The sequence below is a fragment of the Mus musculus genome, chromosome 5 (genome assembly GCF_000001635.26).
Source record: "Mus musculus strain C57BL/6J chromosome 5, GRCm38.p6 C57BL/6J".
Classification (NCBI taxonomy): domain Eukaryota; kingdom Metazoa; phylum Chordata; class Mammalia; order Rodentia; family Muridae; genus Mus; species Mus musculus.
This window is the reverse complement of record NC_000071.6, coordinates 116,037,664-116,053,323: the sequence shown is the minus strand read 5'-3', so window position 1 is coordinate 116,053,323 and position 15,660 is coordinate 116,037,664. Positions and strand designations below refer to the sequence as shown.

Here is a 15,660-nt window from a genome sequence, read left to right as displayed (position 1 = left end):
AAGAATGATCATTTGTCTGTCAGGGGTGGAGGGTCTGAATCTTCCTAACTCTACGCGAGATCACAAGGTCGGAATTTGGATTCCTAATGCTCCTTGCAGTGACTTTGACTGTGAAGAATCTAAAACACCTGTCTGAACCTGGGTCCTCAGGATCACGCCCCGGCACACCCAAAGACCCCACGGTTACAATACCAGAGGAGGCTGGGGTTGCAGCCAATTCACAGGAAAAGCAGTGTCCAATTCACGTGTTAATTCCTTGAATCGTCTGTGTGAAGCTGCTTCCACTACTACCTCCAATTCTCAGACAGGGACAATGAGCCTTGGAAAGGTTGGCTGCTCCTGTACCTATCCCAGCTGCTCAAATAGAATCTGACCCATGAGATGAGCTAGATCTTGTGCTTTCTCAACTAGATCCCAGGTGGGCTGGAGCTGGCTAGAACCAAGGACTAACCTGAAGTCCTGATCCCAGGCCTCTCTGCCTCTGCCGCCCCACCCCCACCCCCAATCTTAGGTGGCTCTTGGGGGATTAAAGGAGAAGGACCAAGGCTCCCTGGGTAGCTTTTCTCATTGTTGCAACATTTTAACAGCCTGAGAAGCTACATCTGGGTGTTCCAGTTAAAAGACAGTCTTGGCGGGGCTGGAGAGATGGCTCAGCGGTTAAGAGTGTGCGGGGCAGTGGTGGTGCACTCAGCACTTGGGAGGTGAAGGCAGAGGCAGACGGATTTCTGAGTTCGAGGCCAGCCTGGTCTACAGAGTGAGTTCCAGGACAACCAGAGCTACACAGAGAAACCCTGTCTTGAAAAACCACAAAAAAAAAAAAAAAAAGAGTGGTTAAGAGCACTGACTTCCGCATAGAAATGAATAATTGAGCCAAAGTTCTTAATGTGTGAATGACTGGATGTTTTCTGTAAATAACCAACCAGCAGATAGCTTGGGCTTGACAAACGCTATAACCTTTGTCCCAAGTCCCTAACGCTGTCACTGTAGCACAAAAGCAGTCACAAGCGATTACAAACAAATGAATTTGTGTCCGATCCAAATGAGCTATGCAAAAGCAGGGCCCCAGCTGGCCTGGGCTGTGGGACATACTTTGCAATGACTGCATTTGACAGGGCCATGTCCTGCATGTCTTGACAGGGCATGTCTACAGATATGTATCTGCGGGGTTAGATATGCATTAAGTATCTTCCACTTGGCAAGTGTGGCCATGGAAGCCAATATACTGGGCTGAAAGAGAGAGGCCAACATCACCACTCATACAGTCTCTGTATGGGGGGGTGGGGGTATGGTAAGTAGGAAATACAGAAGCCTTGGACTGAGGAAAGGCTTCCTGAGGACAGATGATAACAATGCTTTCTCGACAGCCTGACACTGAGATGAGCAGTCTCCAATGGCTCCTTAAGAGTGGTTCTAGCCCGGCAGTGGTGGCGCATGCCTTTAATCCCAGCACTTGGGAGGCAGAGGCAGGCAGATTTCTGAGTTTGAGGCCAGCCTGGTCTACAGAGTGAGTTTCAGGACAGCCAGGGCTACACAGAGAAACCCTGACTAAAAAAAAAAAAAAAAAAAAAAAAAAAAGTGGCTCTATGGGGCTGGAGAGATGGTTCAGTGGTTGAGAGCACTGACTGCTCTTCCAGAGGTCCTGAGTTCAATTCCCAGCAACCACATGGTGGCTCACAACCATCTGTAATGGGATCCAATGACCTCTCCTGGTGTTCCTGAAGACTGTAACAGTGTACTCACATACATAAAATAAATAAATCTTTAAAAAACAAGAAGAAGAAGAAGTATTCTATCAAGACAGTCTGAGAAGGCTCATGCCTTTCTGTATAGAGTGTCTGTGGTCACCAGCTCTTCCTTTGTGTCCCCCAGTCTCTGAACAGCTACAATGATGGAGACTACGAAGGAGCCAGGAGGCTGGGGCGGAACGCCAAGTGGGTGGCCATTGCCTCCATCATCATCGGCCTGGTCATCATCGGCGTCTCCTGTGCGGTGCACTTCTCCAGGAAGTAAGTGGGTGCCCCGAAACCCTCCTGCTAGTAAGAGCTTTTCTCCTTGAGAGGCAGAGGCAGGTGAATTTCTGAGTTTGAGGCCAGCCTGGTCTACAGAGTGAGTTCCAGGACAGCCAGGGCTACACAGAGAAACCCTGTCTTGAGGGAAAAAAAAAGCAGGGTCTTCATATTTCTTGTTACACAGACCATGCAGGGCATATTCAAGGTCTCTCTCTTTCCCACACAGGCATTCTGAGACCCAGACTATCAATAACTCAGCTGTATTATAGCAGTCCTATCTAGAGAAGAACGTGACATGACTGTACCCATCTTGAGTCATAACTGACATGTTTACCTGCAGAATGACCCTAATCAGTTTTTCCTGCTTAGTTTCCACATATACACAAAACCATTAAAGTAGAATATGAAAGTCAACAATCAGACCCGGGCCCAAGGGGTACATCTGACCCTTCAATACCCTCTGAAGATGAACTAAGGACATTCCAACAAGGATGGAGTTACCGTCCCCTTCGTTCTGACCCAAGCTGTAGGGATCCAACTGTTCTTGTACGCCCAGAAGCAAAGTTTCATCAGCAAATCTCCCCAGTAAATTGTTCCGGGCAGTCCTCGATCTGAGGCACCAGGGCCTGTCCTCACACACTTCGACTGGATCGCTCTGGCATGGTGGTAAATATTCTGGACCTCGAAGGCCACAAGGCCTCTCTCACCACAAATCTGCCACCAGGACACAGCTGCAGCCACAGACTGTGTGGGAACAATCGCTGTGGCTGTGTCCTGGTAAAAACCTTATTTACAGAAACAGGTAGCTTTATCTGTGGGCTATGCCTCTCCAACCTTCATTTCTAGAGCAGGAAGTGACGTCAGGCTAAGGCAGGGAGTAGGGAAAATCAGAGAACTATAGGACTTCCTATTGCCTTAGCGAATCCCACTTAGGCTCACAATTAGGTGACAGAAGCCTGTCACACGGTCCCACCTGGCTGTCAGAGCATAGGAGACGTGAAGGTACACTTGGAACATCCAGGATCATTCTAATAACCGCCTCACTACCTCACTACTTGTCTGTAAAATTATAACCTGCGTGACTTTGCATTGGGCTCATCGAATTCTCAGCTCAAGGACGGAAGAGCCATGTGCTTTGCAATCACCCATGAGCCCTCCTCTCACAGGGAGAGGGACGGTGATGTTTCTATCTGGATTTGGACATATTTTTTTTCTGACTTCTCTAATAAGCTGCAGTGAACTTTTCCCGACAGAATCAAGGCTATTTTCTGACAAAGGAAAAGGCCACATGGCACACAGCCCAGGCCCAGAAATGAGAAACCTAAATCCATTGTGCTGAGAATCTTATAGCTTTTCTTCCTAGGTAACTAATGCCTCCTTCATCCTAGACTGAAGCACTCTGCCCCTGAGGCTGAGAACACCAACCTTTCTGTGGTGGAGGAGGGAAGAGGTCAGGTCCTTAATCTGGCTATAGCCAGCCCAGCCCTGACAACTGAGAGGAAGTGATGTCACAGGGGAACAGCTTCCTGTGGGATAAGCCAGATCCACAAGAGATGAGGACCAGGCAGACATGGGAGAGCCCAGGTCCTAACAGAAAGTGTCCTGAGAGGGAAACAGGTGAGAGTGTCCAAGGAAAAGGAACACTGAAAGAGCAAAGGGAACTCAGAATTGGCTTAGATGACACTGGGGTCACCAAGTTCAGTGAAATGCAGTAATGTCAGCCTGGAAAGGGGGACAATGAGAATACTGGAGAACAGATGTGAACATGCCTGACTTCATTCTTAAGAAGGCTGTGCATGTGTGTGAGTATGTATGTGTGAGAGAGCATGAGTGTGCATGCATGAGTGTGTCTGTGCGCGTGTGTATGCATGGGTGTGCATGTGTGTATATGTGTGTGGATGCATTGTGTGCATGTGTGTATGCATGAGTGTGCATGTGTGTGTATATGTGTGTGGGCATGTGTGTGCGCATGTGTGTGCACATTGTGTAGTTGTTTATGTGTGTAGGTGCTCGTGCATGTGTGGGTGTGTGGATATGAATGTATGCATGCGTATATGTGTGTGGGTATGTGTGTGCACACATATGTGTATGTGTGCATGTATGTTTGTGTGTACATGCGTATACATGTATGTATATATGTATGTATGAGGGTGCATTGTGTGCATGAGTGTGTGTGCACATGTATGTATGTTGTATGTATATGTTGTATGTGTGTAGGTGCATGTGTACATGTATGTGTGTGCAAATGTGTGTGTACATGTATGTGTGTGCAAATGTGTGTGTACATGTATGTGTGTGCAAATGTGTGTGCACGTGTATATATGTGTGCATATGTGCATGAGTGTGTGTGTGTGTTTGTAAGGAACTATGAAGCATTAGTAAATAGCACAGGCTTGGTACCAGACTACCTGGGCCTAGGTTCCCAGTTACCCCGGATCAATTGTTTAAATTTCTTAGCCCTCAGTTCCCCCAGCTGTGGTTCATATTAAGTAGGTGACAGAGAAAGGGTGCAGCTTAGTGGCTGCTTCTTAATGCATTGGACATGCGATCCCTTACTGAAGTTATGGTCACTCTTGCTTAGGTGTGGCAGGAGGGGACTGGGTTGTTAAGAGGCCACTGAAGAAGGTGCAGGTCTGTGTACTCATGAGCCAAGCTCAAAGGACAGTGTCCTGGGGGAAGGGACAAGCCAGTCTTGGTTTCCTTTCTAAGGAAAACACTAAGTGCCCAGCTCAGACTTAAGAGCTAGGTGGGTTATAGTGACAGCAATATGAGACTCACAATGTCATCGGCACAGAGCCTGTCACACACCAGGTGACACTCAGAGCGCTCACATGGCTAGCTTGCATAACCACTCCACACAACTCAAGAGGATGTACTGTGTTACAGATAAGGAGGTGGAGGCTCAAAGAAGCAAAGTAATGTGTCTAAAGTTTTACAGATGGCTGGCAGAAAAGATAGAATTTCATTGCCGTTCTCTGTACTGGGCTTGTGTTTATGCGTGCATACATGCATGTGTGTTCATGTGTGTGTGTGTGTGTGTGTGTGTGTGTGTGTGTGTGCGTGCGTGCGCGTGCGTGCGTGTGTGTAGCTGGATTCACTTCTGTAGGTCACGTGGAAGTCAGGGGTTGATGGTAGGATCATCACCTCTCCACCTTATTTTTTTTTTAAGATTTATTTATTATTATATCTAAGTACACATTAGCTGTCTTCAGATGCACCAAAAGAGGGCGTCAGATCTCACGAAGGATGGTTGTGAGCCACCATGTGGTTGCTGGGATTTGAACTCAGGACCTTCAAAAGAGCAGTCAGTGCTCTTAGCTGCTGAGCCATCTCTCCAGCCCACCTCTCCACCTTATTGTATGACATAGAGTCTCTCAGAGAATCCAGACACTGGACCCTCAGCCCTGGAATGACTGACTTATACTTCCATACCTGGCTCTAATGTTGGTGTTGGAGATCTGAAATCATGCTCACACAGCAAGCACTGAACTGTGTCTCTGTCCCTGCACTGGAATCTTAACTATGACATCATACTACCTGTCTGTCAATGTCTCCTTTTCTGGGATGCCCAGTGACTGAGATAAATGCTTCTGGCTTTACGGTCAACTCCAGCATTCATTAATGGGGGTGACAGCACTGTGAGGTTTGTAATGAGACAGGGCCAAAGCTTACAGATGTCAGGGTCAGGCAGGGAACATACCCAAATGTAGTGCCCTGGTTAGGAAACAGTAAGGGGGTGGGGCAGGAAAGGAAGATGGTGGTGAACCCTTCTAAAGGGAGCAACCAACCCTCCAGACGTTGATCCCATTTTTAAAAGGTATTAGAAATCCGATTTAGATGTTGACAACTATACTGTTTGTCTTAGAGTTTGACTGCTTTGAATAGACACCATAACCAAAGCAACTCTTATAAGGACATTTAACTGGGGCTGGCTTACAGGTTCAGAGGTTCAGTCCATTATCATCAAGGTGGGGGCATGGCAGCATCCAGGCAGGCATGGTGCAGGAGGAGCCGAGAGTTCTACATCTTTATCAGAAGGCCTTTAGTGGAAGACTGACTTCCAGGCAGCTAGGATGAAGGTCTTAAAGCCCACACCCACAGCGACACACCGACTCCAACAGGGCCACACCTTCTAATCATGCCAACCCCTGGGCCAAGCACATACAAACCATCACACTGTTTAAACCCAAAATAAGGGTCAAAACCCAAGCATAAAATAATAACCACACCTGCAGATTGGAACCTGTCACTGTGGCATTCTGAGGTAAACATTTAGCTTTCAAACATGAGATTGTCAGGGCTGGCAAGAACGTCCAGCGGTGATGAGTGCTTCCTGCCCTTAGCCAGGAACTGAGTTAGGTTCCCAGGACCCACAAGGGGTGGCTCACAACTGCCTGTAACTCCAGCGCCAGGAGCATCCGATGCCTCTGGCATCCACTAGCACCTGCTGTATTACACACATGCACACACAGAGACACACATGCACACATACATACACACATATTTAAAAAAATAAGGTGTTTGTCCCTAAAATATCACGCAAGTTTTTCTTGACCAAGAAACCCAGAAGTTATGGCATAAGGACATCCGCTATTCATAATACAAATGTCTCCAGGTGTGACAAGGTATTGGTGTGTGCAGACGTATGGTTAAGGCTTTCCTAGTACAAATATGAATTATGAATTGGAGGCTACCTCTCCATTCTGTCTTCCTCGGAGTAGTGTCTCACAGTGGTTAGAGCATGGCTTTAGGCCCCAGGTTTTTACCAGGATTCAAATCCTAGTTTGGACCTGGTAATGTCTATCTGTAATCCCAGCAGTCAGAGTGCTGAAGCCCAGACTCTATGAGTTCAAGGACAGCCTGTACTACGTATCAAGTTCCTGAGCTGCATAGTGAGACCTTGTCTCAAAATAAAACCTCGAGCTAACACACAGACCATCTGAGCCAGCTGTTAAGTTCCCAGACCTCTTTTATCCCCAGCTGCAAAAGAAGCTAGAATTGTCTTCCTGTCTATACGTTCAGAGCCTTTCTAGCTACATTTCTCTCCAAGTTATCAAAGAAAACCAAAGAGGGTTCCCAGAGTTAGAATCCCATGGAGAAACTCAAATGATCTATAGCATTTCGCAAGAGTGATGGTCAGCCTACTCTATGTGTTAAGATCCTGCCACAAATAAATTAATATTTTAATATTTGTTCTTTGTGCAAGGGAGAGAGAGAGAAGAGAAATCAATTACATCTCCCAATAAATTGAATAGCAGAACCAATTTCTCTGTAATCCTTTGAGATAAAATATCCCCGCCCTACTTTGGAAGAATTAAATTGCATCGTGGAACAATTAAAGCACAGGTTGGGAAGGTTTAAAGATATTGTCATCCAACGAACATTTAGAGGACTTCAATGAGATAAATCAGATGTGCACCCATCTGCAATTTTTCAGCTCTGAACTGTCCCTGATCCCAGTGTTTAAGAGAAGCCTCGTGGCCCGACCCTGGCATCCTTCTTCCTCCGAAATCCAAGGCACACGAAGAGTGGCCCTTAGCAGAGTGGTCAGTTTTCCTTTACCTCAGCAAGCTCACTGTCCTAGTTTGCTCTAAGGAAATAATGCCAAGGAGGGGAATAGGGTTACGGGCTAGCATGTGTCCCCACAGCAGGCTCTGTTGTGACAACTTGGGAGTCCGAAAGGACTTCATGGAAGGGCGAGGAAATCTGAATGAACAAAACAACAGGCCTGGGTGAGGCAAAAAGTCACAAATATGGGAACTTTCTGAGTTTAATTCAAAACTCCTCTCTAAAGAAAAGGACTGATTTTAAAAAAAAAGTTTGTATTTGTCTTTAAAACAAACAAACAAATAAAACCAAGGGCATGGTGGCACACACCTTTCATCCCAGTACTCAGGAGGAGGCAGAGGTAGGAACCTGGTTTATTTTTCTTTTTTCTTTTTTTTTAAAGATTTATTATTATAAGTACACTGTAGCTGTCTTCAGAAACTCCAGAAGAGGGTGCCAGATCTCGTTATGTTGTGAGCCACCATGTGGTTGCTGGGATTTGAACTCAGGACCTTCAGAAGAGCAGACAGTGCTCTTAACTGCTGAGCCATCTCTCTAGCTCGGGAGTCTGGTTTCTATGTAGACAGAGTCTACAGGACTGTCAGGAGAGACCCTTTCTCAAAACAAAATAAACAAAACAAGGGAGAGCTGGAGAGATGGCTCAGTGGTTAAGCCCACTGGCTGTTCATTCGGAGGACCTGGGTTCAATTCCCAGCACCCACATTAGGTGGCTCTACTGTTTGTAACTCTGGTCACAGGGGATCCGAGGCCCTCTTCTGGTCTCTAAGGGCACCAAGCATGCGCACAAGACAGATACCTATATACATGTAAAACACCCATGTTCAGAAAATGAAAGGAAATAAATCTAACAAACTGATGATAAATGGGTGAGAGAGTGCCTCAGAGGCTAAGAGCCTTTGCTGCTCTTGAGGGACTGAGTCCAGTTCCCAGCAACCACAGCAAACAGACCTGGGGTCACCCACAACTCGAGGTCCAGAAGACCCGATGCTCTCCTCTGGCTTCTGAACTCACATACGGTTACACACGCATCCATAAATAAAAATAATCAAGTAAATATTACTGGGGGCTGGAGAGATGGCTCAGCGGTAAAGAGCACTGACTGCTCTTCCAGAGGTCCTGAGTTCAATTCCCAGCAACCACAAGGTAGCTCACAACCATCTGTAATGGGATCTGACGCCCTCTTCTGGTGTGTCTGAAGACAGCTAGAGTATACTCATATACATAAAATAAATCTTTAAAAGAAAAATAAAGTGCTAAAAGAATATTGATCTCAAAAAAGTTTTTAATTAATATAGCTCAGTAATAAAATGCCAGCTTGGTGTGACCGAGAACTGGGGTTTGGTCCCAAGCACTGAAAAAAATTATCTAGTAGTAGCAGTAAAATAGCTAGTTTTTATTCTCAAATAATAATCAAGACAGAGAATAGAACTCAAATGGCCGATGTCTCCATCGTTTTTCTTTAAACAGTCCCAAATCATAAGAGTCTTTAACCAAACTCACACAAAGCTCTCATCCAATTCTGCAGACCACCTACGTAAGTCACATGGTGCTGGGGGAGTGGTTCCATGTCATCAATTCAGAAGATATGAGGATAATGCAAATATTCATTATTTTGCACAGAACAATGTCTTCTTGTCAGATGGCACTGCTCCAAACAGCATCAGAAACTTGAAGTCTCTCAAAGTCAGAGACTTTTCTGCCCTCAAGGGGCCAGGAAAGTTGCAGAGTTGAGTCGCACAGATGAAAGGTGGTATTCCTCATCCTGAACATATGTATATTCCTGGCCCAAGACGCTATGTCTTCAGGGTTTAGCTTGCTCCTAATCACCTTGAAGATTCAAGCAAGGTTTGGCTGTTCTTGGTGGTCCTGTTTTTCAAAGCACCCTGAGCACTCAGATAGATTCAGCCAGGGGACTTGTAAGTGTAGATCTCTGGGTCCCAGACAAGCCCTGGGGTGATCTTAAAATATGCAGTATCTCGGGGCTGGAGAGATGGCTCAGTGGTTAAGAGCACTGACTGCTCTTCCAAAGGTCCTGAGTTCAAATCCCAGCAACCACATGGTGGCTCACAACCATCCGTAATGAGATCTGATGCCCTCTTCTGGTGCATCTGAAGACAGCTACAGTGCACTTGCATATAATAAATAAATAAATAAATAAATAAATAAATAAATAAATAAATAATGCAGTATCTCACAGGGGATTGATCCTAAGTATTCTAACATCAGAGAATGTAAGAACTACCGTCTTACAGTTTTTACTTAATGAAAAAGCATTCTCGCCCATGGGTGTGTGCCATAGAGCCGGACTGTTTACATGCCTTGCAGAGGAGATAAAAACATGTTTCCCTTCTTTTTTTTTTTTTAATATGTTCAAAGCTGTGCACTTCTGTAATCAGATGTAGGTTGGTAGAATATCCCACACAATGAGAAGCTCTCAGCAAACACCAGCTGGGTGCCCTGCCCTTCAGATACCGCCCCACCCTCTCCCCCCACCCCCTCCCCAATCAGGAGGTAAGCCTCAGATTAAATGTGATTTTCTAACACCTAGGAATCAGAGTTCCAGGGCCCCTCTTCAGACCCCGCCCACGTGTGTAGTTGACTCTTAGAACTCACAGAAGCACAAATGTGCACTTATTTGTGATGGAGTCCATCATTAAGGATCCCGTGTGGGAGCCTCTGTGTGCAACCTCCTCCAGGCACAGGCTGTTGGAAATCTAGAAGATTCTCAGACCCTGACTCTTTGAACGGTTGCAGGGGTTTCATAACTGTTGGCATGAGGAACTAACATTAACACAGCCTCAGCCTCTCTTCCCTTCCCTGGAGGCTGGAAAAAGAGATAGGAGCCGGGCTGGTGAGATGGCTCAGTGGGTAAGAGCACCCGACTGCTCTTCCGAAGGTCCGGAGTTCAAATCCCAGCAACCACATGGTGGCTCACAACCATCTGTAACGAGATCTGACTCCTTCTTCTGGAGTATCTGAAGACAGCTACAGTGTACTTACATATAATAGATAAATCTTTAAAAATATATATGTTAACATTTGTGAAAAAAAAAAAAAGAGAGATAGGAGCCAGGCATGGTGGTACACACCTTCCTTTAATCCCAGCACTCAGAAGCAGGTGGATTTCTGAGTTCGAGGCCAGCCTGGTCTACAAAGTGAGCTCCAGGACAGCCAGGGCTATACAGAGAAACCCTCGAAAAACAGAAAACAAAAAACAAAAAAACCCAAGAGATAGGATTGAAGACTTACTGACAGGTCATCACATGGTGGGTTTCCATGGCAACCACCCAGCATTACTAGGCTATCCAGGACCAAGCAGGAGTTATCCGTTAGAACAAAAGATAATCTTATTACTCGAGAAAGTCTGGGAAAATCTGAAGCTTTATATCAAAATCTGGCGTTAGAGAAAATAAAGGTAAGGGCTCCTGTCTGCAAGGGCTGAGGGGATCAACAAAGTTTGAGCATCAAAGTAGTCACCGCCCTGTTCCACAAGTGTGGTGCTCTCGGGTGACCAAGTGGAGCTGAGGAATTTTATCTTACATCTTCTCTGGTTTTGAGCATAATCAAACTTCACCTTGGAAGTCTCCAGAGGAGGGTGCCATTTTACACACTCGGGCAGATCTGATCGGCCCCAAACACACACACACACACCTGAACAATTCCCAGGATGGGAAAGGGCTGGAGGCCGAAGTCCTTGGCTGTGTGTCAAGCGCTCGCTGGCTGCCTGTACACTACACTCACTGGGCTCACACGAAAAGAGTTAGAGTTATGTTCCTATCCACGTTCATTTCCACTGCCTGAGTGTGGCGACAGCCGGCTTCTCCAGCTTCAACTGAACAGTGGCCCTTACTTATCCTTTGTGGAACAGCGTGGATTTCCCATTAAGTAAAAAAAAAACATACAATGTGATCCCCAGACATTACCTCTGCGTGGCCTTTAAAATATTTTAAAAGCAAAATTGTGTTCTTTACTGTGATTGGCTGGGCAGGGCTTCCAGGATACTGTTTTTACATAGATGTATCCTCACTGAAGTTTATTCCTAATATAAATAGGGATATCACCTGTTCTTCAAAAAATGTTCAGGCTTTCTTTATTGGCTCGGGTAAGTTAAGAGAAAGAAAATTCTAGACTAGATATCCAGCAATGGTAGATTTTTTTTTAACTGTGAAAAAAATATAAACTAGTGGGATATGATATAGCCCAGACAGTAACTAGGACCTGTGATCTTAGCATTGGAGCAGCTGAAGCAGGAGGATTGTCTCGAGCTTAAGGATAGCCTGGCCTATGGAGAGTCTGTCTCAAAAGAAAAGGGAGGGACTGCATGAATGAACAGGGAAGTGCAGTTTAGAACATTAAACACCACATCATTTTGTGGGTCAGATTGAAGCCGCTGAAAAGATTGGATGAGATCAAGGTTGGCAGAGCAGGAAACACTGGCTGCATTTGGTAGAAGGACAGCTTGGGACTGTCTTTGCAGCTCTCTCTCTCTCTCTCTCTCTCTCTCTCTCTCTCTCTCCAGACACGGTTTCTCTGTGTAGTCCTGGCTGTCCTGGAACTCACTCTGTAGACCAGGCTGGCCTGGAACTCAGAAATCTGCCTGCCTCTGCCCGGCGCTGTTATTTTTCTTGTTATTTCCTAAACAACCTAGTGCCGACCTCCACGTTTACATTGTATTCAGAATTATAAATAATCTAGAGATGAAAGGATTTCATGCAGGGTCTACATAATTAGCAAGCCGCTTTATATAGGAAATCTGGGCTGTGTGAAGGGATGCTGGTATTTGTGGGAGTGTACGGACCTAGCGCTAACCCCACTTCAAAAGCACGAAAGCCTGATAGCGTTCGCACTCATGATAGCATCCTCTACTTGCCGTAAGTTCCACCAAATAAGACCAACAAGTCCTCAAGGTCCATCCCTGAATTCCTGTGCACTGTGTGTCTCTCTGACGTCCTCTCTCCCTCTCTGTGCCACACAGCCCCTGAGGAACAGCTCTCAGCTGGGAAGCATGGCGGACGGTCCTCATCTGCACACACTCCCAAAGAAGTTTCTGAGGAATGGATCCTTGATTTTAAAACTGTAAGATCTTTTCCTCCAGGACTCTCCAGAGGCGGGTCCCTGGCAAATGAACACCCACTAGTCGGGAATGTACGGAGCTCAGCTGCAGTGCAGACACACCCACCAAAGCCACTGGCAGATGAAAAAATGAAAATGAAAAATGGCGTCTCCATGTCTCAGCTCAGCAAAACCTTTGCATCCATTCCTCCTCTTCAGGAATGAACTTCAGAAACCTCGCTGCTTCTCGGGACGTCTGGATTTGGGGGCGGCGAGGGGCGCAGGTGGCTTTCAGGGAGAGCTGTGAATGCTGGTGTTTACAAAAACAAGTACAAATACCATAGCATGCTTAAAGTTCTCGAGAACAGTTGAGGTCATAGACTTATTTCTTCTTCCCTTTCTCCGTGTGGTAGGGTCTCCCCACCTCCCTCAGCGTCCCCAGAGTCCACCCAGACTTCCTAGGTTTTTGTCCCAGTTTTAATTTCCCCACCGCCTTCTCTTGCTTGTATCTGCATTGATCATTTGGAGCCGGAGAAGGAACCAGATCCTAGGCATCTGTATACCCTCTCCACCCCGCGTGTGGAGTAAAAATGGCCATTTTACGTAATGTGGCTTTCTTTTCTATCTATTTCTTTCAGCAAATCTCAGGCAAGAGCTTTGATTTTTCCAGGAAGCCACCCTAAAGAGTCATACCCTTGTGCTTCTTCCCCGCCCCTACCCCCGCCCCCGCCCCCGCCCCTTGTATAAAGTCAACAGTTTAAGTTCAGGATGCTGTTGTCCCGCCCACCAGAGGATGCTGGCTTAGAGTTTTTTTGCAGTGTGCAAAGCACGTGCCACCGGTGGTACTCAAGGCGATTTCTGATTTAAAAAAAAAAAAAAATGATGGTAAATAGCGCTGAATTTCGAAGAAGGCTTCCTGCTTTATCCTTTCTCAGTCTTTGCTGCTGCAAGGAGAATGTCTCTCTTGGGTACCAGTGGGTCCTTCACACCTTCCCACAACACCAGTCATTGCCCACCGTAGCAAAGAGACAGTGGCCTTCAGGTCCAGTCTTGGTCTCCATAGACCTCAGTGACATTGTTTCGTTCTTATAGTATTTGTTTATAGGCTTCTGCACAGACAGACAGACAGACAGAAGCTCTGTATCATTTAAGCAAGTAAATTCAGAGAGAGATTTAAAGTGATTATGGTTAACAGGTGATATTTATGGCCAAATAAAATCTCCAAAACTAATGTCAGAAACACAGCGACACGAACTTGAATAGAAAAGAGGCATCCCGTTTTATTGAATGAGCAAGTGATCAAGAGTCAAAACACCTGTCTCAATGCCTTTGGGGAGGGGGGGATCTCAGGCAACCCAGGCTGGCCTTGAATTGCTATGTAACCAGGGATGGCCTTCTTCTGCCTCTGCCTTTCCAGTGCTGAGGTCACAGGCTTCTGCTGCCTCTCCCAGACCCTGCATTTACTTCCATGAGATTAGCTACGAGAGTTGATTTTAGACAAGTTTCTTCTGAAAAAAATGGAGATAAAAGCTGCTACCTCCTTACCTCATACTGTTATGAAAATTAATTGCTATCATGAATGTGCCCCTGAGGCGGGGAGACTCTGTGCACTAAACAAATATGAAGCACATTGATAGTGGATTGAAGGTGTTTGGGAAAACACTGGGTCCTGGGGCGGGGGGCTTGGTGGCGAGGGGGGAGGGAGGTTGGTGGGCACAGGACTCCACCCAGGTATGTCATGAGAAAACCCTTGTCCCAGAAGGAGACTGACTTAGGGACAGGAATTCTCAGCATACAGGGATGCCACCACCATTCCAGCATATTGGATCCTGATTCTTATATCCTGTTTGTGTGTTTCAGTCCCTGGTCTTTCCCCAAATCAAATGGAAAGGAAGTGTTGTTGAGAGAGAACGGAATAAAAACGGCTTTAAGTAAGCCCATTTGCCATGCTGTGTGAGTCTAGTGGTTTTTGTTTTGTTTTTTTTTTTGTTTTTGGGTTTTTTTTTCCCCTTGCTGTGTTCCTCCTTCTAGAAACTTCCATAACCAAAAATGTGCTCATCCACCCCAGCCTTCTTCCATAGAGAAGACCATAGAGAGGACGGAGGTGGGGCTAGAGAGGCCCCCAGTTGCTGAACTCTGAGTATGCCTGACTTATGAGGCATTTAACGTGTCAGGCCAGCTAAAGTCAAAATAAGATGAAACTCTTGTCAGTCAGTGGGATCGGCAGGACTAAGAGAGGCTCTGAGTTTCATTGACACCCTCCAGGGCCCTGAGCACTACAATCAACAACACGGGACAGTTCTCATTTATAGAGTTGTGTGTTTGTGTTTTAATAAAGTCTAGATTGTCCCTCCTCTTCATAATTAATCTCCATTGTCAACTTGATGGGATCTGAGGTCACCTCTGATCCTACCAAGAGAAGCCTCTGGGCGGGGCAGCAAGGGGTTATCTCCATAGATTAAGTGAGGTGGGACAGTTTCTCACGCAGAATCTTGAATCCTGGAGTGAATGGGAAGGTGAGTGTAAGAGAAAAGTGAGCTGAACAGAGCTGAGCACAAATCAATCAATCAATCAATCTCTCTCTCTCTCTCTCTCTCTCTCTCTCTCCCTCCCTCCCTCCCTCCCCTCTCCCCTCTCTTCCCCTCCCCTCCCCTCCCCTCCCCACGAGACTTCCTGAGGAAGAACTGTAATCAGCTCTTCCCGCTCTCTGAGGGAAAAATGTAACCAACCCTCCCTCTTCCTGTCACGTGACATCCTCACCGCGACAGACCGTACCACCTCTAACTGTGCGCCAAGAACCCTTTCTGTCTTAAGTTGCTGTGTCAGGGTGTTTCATCTCTGCCACCCGAAAAGGAACCGCAGCATCCTCTCTCCTAGTCCATTGACCAAGAGGATCTTTCACATCAGCCAACGGCGCCCAAGGGCTGAAGCAAACGGTGGGCTTTACAGTCTGTGTGGCTGAAAAGCCTTTAGGGAGAGTGACCTGGAGCATGCCTGTTCTGTGTGGTTGGGAACTTATCCCCCTGCCTCT

The 15,660-nt window shown here is 46.3% G+C and overlaps 1 protein-coding gene across 1 annotated transcript in view; it reads left to right on the top strand.

Annotated features, from left to right (window-relative positions):
- Window positions 1–14,569, top strand: part of Tmem233 (transmembrane protein 233) — a 44,513-nt gene extending 29,944 nt beyond the window's left edge. The window contains exons 2-3 of the mRNA NM_001101546.2: window positions 1,870–2,006; window positions 12,553–14,569. Of these exons, the coding sequence (NP_001095016.2) occupies window positions 1,870–2,006; window positions 12,553–12,559 (144 nt within the window). The 3' untranslated portion in view covers window positions 12,560–14,569. The remainder of the gene's footprint in view (window positions 1–1,869; window positions 2,007–12,552) is intronic.
- The last annotated feature ends 1,091 nt before the right edge of the window (window positions 14,570–15,660 follow it).